General features: G+C 36.3%; 1 protein-coding gene across 1 annotated transcript in view; it reads left to right on the top strand.

Annotated features, from left to right (window-relative positions):
* LOC114941849 (uncharacterized) overlaps positions 1-4,309 on the top strand; it is a 31,667-nt gene extending 27,358 nt beyond the window's left edge. The window contains exon 3 of the mRNA XM_085485251.1: positions 3,903-4,309. Coding sequence (XP_085341377.1) covers positions 3,903-4,021 — 119 coding nt within the window. The 3' untranslated portion in view covers positions 4,022-4,309. The remainder of the gene's footprint in view (positions 1-3,902) is intronic.
* Positions 4,310-6,000: the final 1,691 nt, after the last annotated feature.

The raw sequence follows: 6,000 nt of genomic DNA on the forward strand, positions 1-6,000 counted from the left end.
TGTCATATAAAGGTTTATCAATTCTAATATGCGAACCATCAATAGAACCTAGATGAATGATAAATTGAATAACATTATTGAAAGTAACACTTAAAGAATTACAAAAGATATATTTCCAATTACATAATTGGTTTTATCTAAAGAACCTCTAGGAGAGAGAGACTTTCTAGTTTTACCTATGATTCCAGGAAATCCGTTTTTTTGTAAATAATGTTCCTTTGTGAGATTTCTCTCTTCCAGTGAAGGAAATTTTATAATATTAGGTGCAATTGATATTAAGAATGTCGTTACTCTGGATATTATTTTGTACAAAGTGCTCAAAATAACACCAAATCTATCTGCCACATCTCTGTAGGATGCAGTTTGGTGCCCTACAAACCACAAATAACACAAAATGTGTTTCTCTGGTGACGTAGGCTCAAAACCAGCAGGACCTTAATAATAACATGAAATAGAAGAAAACGTGTTACTACAGTTAAAAAATATCTTATAAATAATGCGTTGTCTACAATGGCAGCAGGCAGTACAGAGTACAGAATAAGCAGTATGAATTGAGATTTATCCATTTTGTTACTCCTGCTGAAATGGGTGAATCCCATTTCGTATTGCTCACTGCTTACTTTGTACTCTGTACTGCCTGCTGCAATTGTAGACTACACATAATATTTTTTTAAATACCTCTTAAAGATATGAATACTGGAGATCTTTCAAAGTGATTAATCAATGTGTATGCAACTTCTCGTGACAATCGAAAGTGCATGATGAAATCATTTTCGTTGTAATTTCTTACCTGATTTTCTACATAATTCATTACCTTTATGCGTTGTCTTCTTACAATTCCTTGTATGACTACTTGCATCAAATTTTTAATCATGTCGAAATCTGTAATAAACTTTGTACGCATCTATAATAATTGTGTATCTTGTCCCAAGTGTTATATTGTAACAATGTAAAATATAAGTAAGAGTTTCACTCACTTTAAACATATACACAAAAAGGATTTTTTTACATAATTAAAAATTTTTTTATTCATGTGTAGTTAATGTAAACTTATATTGAAAGAGCTAATATTACATAATGATGTAAATAAGCAAAACTCTTGTTATGTAAACTGGATACCTATTACGGTTTTTTAGGTGAGTTTGCTCACGAGGTGAAAATCACAAAAGTGAGAGATTCACTAGGTTGTTTACGCTTTCATTGTCGAAATCTAGTAAATCTTACATTTTTATAATTTTCACCTCGTGAGCAAACTCACCTAAAGAACCATAATAGGCATCCTATTGCAGCTTAATAATTTTACTCTCACCATCATCCTCGATCATGAAATGTGGATCAGGAATGTTTTCATTTTCGTCATCGTCGTCGGAAGAATCCATTAGTATGTAACAAATTTCACGAATTCCTTTCATTGCCATTGTAGAGAGAACGTGTTATTTAACTTTGTTTTTCGTAGGTTATAACTTTGTTTTTCGTAGGCTATGTTTCGCTGTGTATGCAAACCACCATTTTTATTTCACACTTTCGCGTTTGTGCTATCATCACTACACTTGAAAATTTATTCTGTACTTAGTGTACACTACCTTAAATCTCTCTACACTAGTGAGTGTAAAAGTGTAAGTAAAACGAACAAACCTCTTATCAGGGAGCGAAATGTACTTTACGAATTCCCTGTGCGGCTTCCTGGATTGGTTTGGGAATGGTGTTGGTGCTCGTGGCGGCCATTCTCCCGTACGTCGCTAGTGGAGGTTCGTCCGAGGTTATCTCCAGGAACGCTGGTTTCAGTCAGTCGATGGACACGCAGGACACGTCTGTTGGTTGTCCTCTAATGTCGATCCTAAAACAGAAATAGCTAATTCGTTCTATGACAGCGTAAGGGCCCTCGTACGGCTGGTCCAATGGTCCCCACACGCTGTCTACACGTAAAAAGACACGTGTGCATGTGTGCAGTGTCTTGTGTGTGAATGTTCGTGGTCTGTTGTGGTATGCTGTTTGTCGTGGTCGTATTTTTCGCATCGCCTGTCGTAATTTTTCCAGGAATGGAAACGGGTCCTGAGATGGCTCCTCTTGGCTAAAATATTCGCCGGGTATCCTCAGTTGCGTCCCGTACACGAGTTCGGCAGCAGATGTACCGATGTCTTCTTTTAATGCGTTCCGCAATCCCAACATCACTACGGGCAGGACTTTTACCCAGTCGGTCGTCTCGTGACATTTGATTACGGTCTTCAGGGAACGATGCCAGCGTTCGATTATTCCGTTTGCCTGTGGGTGGTACGCGGTTGTGTGTTGTGTCCTGCAACCAATTAATTTTGTTAACGCCTTAAACAATCGTGCTTCAAACTGTGGTCCTCTGTCGGTTGTGATGACTGTTGGTGAACCGAATCGTGCTGCCCAGGATCCGAAAAATGCGTCTGCCATGGTGTCCACGGTGATGTCTGGAATCGGAACCGCCTCCGGGGGGCCATCTGGTAAACCTGTCGATCATTGTTAGACAGTAACGGTAACCTCGTGATGGTGGTAGTGGTCCTACGATATCCAAGTATATGTGTGCGAATCTGTCTTCTGGTACTTTAATGTGTTCCGGCTTCCTTCTAACATGTCTGCTAATTTTGGCCCTTTGACATTGCAGGCATGTACGAGCCCATTCGCCGATGTCCTTGTTTATGGCCGGCCACACAAATTTGGACGCTATGTTCTTCCTAGTCACCCTGCCGCTGGAGTGAGCTGTATTATGGACGACATCGAAGATCCTCTTTCTTAGGGGTTTCGGAATGTAAGGTCTGATGCTGTCCGTTGATACGTCGCAGTATACTGTGGTTTCCGTTCCCTCTAATCGTAATTGTTTTAATTGCAGTTCACCTGGATTTTTGAGGAGGCCTTTAAGCTCCTCGTCCGTCTGCTGTTCCGCCGCTATGTCCTCTGTCGTGATGATGACAGGCAACGTGATGTCGTTCATCCGTGATAGTGCGTCAGCTACGCTGTTGTCCAGGCCTGAGATGTGTCGTATATCTGTCGTGAACTGGCCTATGAAATCCAAGTGCTTTTGTTGTCGTGGCGTGGCTTTAGTTGGTCGCTGGTCGAAAGCATACGTCAACGGCATGTGGTCCGTGAATATTATTGTTTCTCTGCCTTCAATCATGTATTTAAAATAATGTATAGCAGTGTACATAGCCAATAACTCACGATCGTATGTGCTATATCTCGTCTGTGTTTCTGTGAGTTTTCTCGAGAAAAATCCAAGTGGCTGACGTTTTCCTTCATTTATTTGTTCTAGGGCTCTTAATATATAGCGCTTATTGTTTTTTTGCCTGTTTAGCATTTCTAAATTTTGCTTTTACAAGCCATGCCTTCATAATTGTTTCAATTTTGTTTAATGTTATTGTATTGTGTTTTTTGCACTGCTTCTGTAAAATAAATTTTATGATATAGTTTTACATATATGTATATATGCATGTGTAAATTATCAAATAATATGTACAGATTAAATTTACTTATTATAGCAGCAGAAATACGTAGTAAGGAAAATTTATTTTTTTCTTTTAATCCTATCCAACTATATTGTTCTACCACTTTATTAGAAAATAATTGAATCATTTTTTTAATAGTATGTTTATACATAACTCCACCAATTTATGATAATTCAATTACCTATTAAAGTAAAATAATATATTTATAATAATATTTATAAAAATTTTATTTTTTTTATATAAATTCTATTTACAAGCATATTAGTATTGTTTTCGTCCATCAAATACTCTTCTATAGCATTTAATTCGCTAATGTTTTTCAGAGGAAAATCAAATTTTTTAAAAATACTATTTTCATCATCATCTCTTATTAATATTCTATCCTCTTGTGATATAATCTTTCTTAAAATTATACATTTAATTTTTTCTGTGCAGAATTGAAAGGTGAGATCGAAAATCTAGAATTTAATGTCGGGATGTATAGACGTGCAGTGGAAGAATTTACTTCGACGAATGATCGGAGGATGCGGTGGCCCTCGACGGCGGGAGGATAAGGAAAATTAAGGAAATATTGAGGCGGACAAGATTCCAATACGCTCATCTTCTCGATCATTTGCCTCAAGTGAAGGACCAGGAGAAAGAGATCGAGCGGGAGATGTCTTCTCTTTAATCACGCGCGGTCATGTCTTTAAAAAAAAATTATAAGGAAACTATAAAGAAACTATAGAGAAAAATACTGCTGAGAGTAATATATAAAAACTATTTAAACACTACTAAATATATAGATTATCTAAAAATTGTATTCGTATAAAATATACTATAGAGTTTATAAAAAATATTAATAGATTAGATTAGATGTTTATTCCGGACTTCCCTCCTCACTTCATCCATATTACAATATCTTACAAACACTTATACAATCTCTCTTTCTCATCCTTAGCCTGACCTTAAGCGACCTCACAATTCTTTAAAAAATCTTCCTCTGCCTCTCTCCTCCCTCTTTCTTCCTGTGTCTTTATTAGGGATGGGCGATTTTTTCAAAAGTATCGATTTTTTTAATCGATCTAGATCGAAGATTTAAAAATTGATTTGCCAAAAAATCGATTGTCAAAGAATCGATCCATCAAAAATCGATTTTTAAATTTAATTTTAAAGAATATTAAATATTATTCAAAATAATTGCACAATTTTTTATTATAATTTTTTATATCATAATTTATATCTCTATATCTTAATGTGGCTTATTAGAATTGTTTTAAGTAAGTACATTGTTGTCTCTTCTTGCACGAATTGACTTGTATTTAGTTTTAGTTTTGCGTCGCTAACTATTGATTTTTTATAATTTTAGCACTTGAAAAGGACCTAAATTTAAGGTCAAAACGTAGTGTACTTCATATCTAATAAAGACGAATAATATTAATAAGAGCCAGCATGGTCGAACTAATCATTAATTTCCTTATTATAATTTTTGTACATGTTGTACATTTAGTACCACCATGTGAATCTTTTATAAAATATTGCCATACACTACTTCTTTTCACTTTACCCATTTCAAACTTTTCGCTTTCTTTTATAAAATATTGCCATACACTACTTTTTTTCACTTTATCCATTTTAAACTTTTCGCTCGTTCTTTTAATGCCTTTTATAACCTTTCTCAGATAGCTTCAAATAAATAAGAAAGAGATGCCAATAATATCACGTGATTAACATCACTAGCTCTGTGATTGGCTGACAGCTGACGAGCTGGTCACATGATCCTATTATCTCTCTCTCTTATTCTCGAAGATCTCTGAGCCTTTTTTACAATACGTCGTATGTCGCAGTCGGATGACGAAAGTCAATGATCCAATGAGAACTCGTGTTCCAACATCCGATTGTGACATATGACGTAATGAAAAACGGGCCTAATGCAAAAGGCCTAACCTAACTATAGAATCGATCTCTAGATTCAAGAATCGATTTATTGGATTAATCGAAACTGTAGAATCGATCTTAAAAATCGAGATACAAAAGAATCGATTCTTTAAAATATCGATTCAAAATTGCCCATCCCTAGTCTTTATCCATCCATCTTCGATTCCTCCTGTCGATAGCTGCTTAACCAAATATTCTCTTCTTCCCTTCTTCCTCCATCCATTCCTTTCCTCTTTTTCCTCTTGCCTTCATGTTTCTATGTCTCTCTCTGATTCCTTCCTTCTCCCTCCTTTTTCCACCGTCTGTCCAATGTCGCAGGTACCTTCTAGCTCTTACCAATGCCATTGACGTCCTGCGCTCGACTGGGACCTCTTCTCCGCACTCCTTCTTCCCCTTTACTTTTAACATAGAAATATACTTCCTATTTTCTTCCTCCTTTCCCCTCCCTCACCTTCACCCACCTTAACCTACTTCACAATCCTCCTCAACCTCTTTACCTGGTCTTTTGCGACCTTACAATATTTCTAATTTCCCTTCCTCTCCCCTTCCCCTTCTTTCTTCAACAAAACCAGCAACCAACTAACAAATTATCAACAAATTCTCTACTCTCTTTATC

Source organism: Nylanderia fulva, unplaced genomic scaffold (genome assembly GCF_048542155.1).
Source record: "Nylanderia fulva isolate GAGA-0341 unplaced genomic scaffold, ASM4854215v1 Scaffold350, whole genome shotgun sequence".
NCBI lineage: Eukaryota > Metazoa > Arthropoda > Insecta > Hymenoptera > Formicidae > Nylanderia > Nylanderia fulva.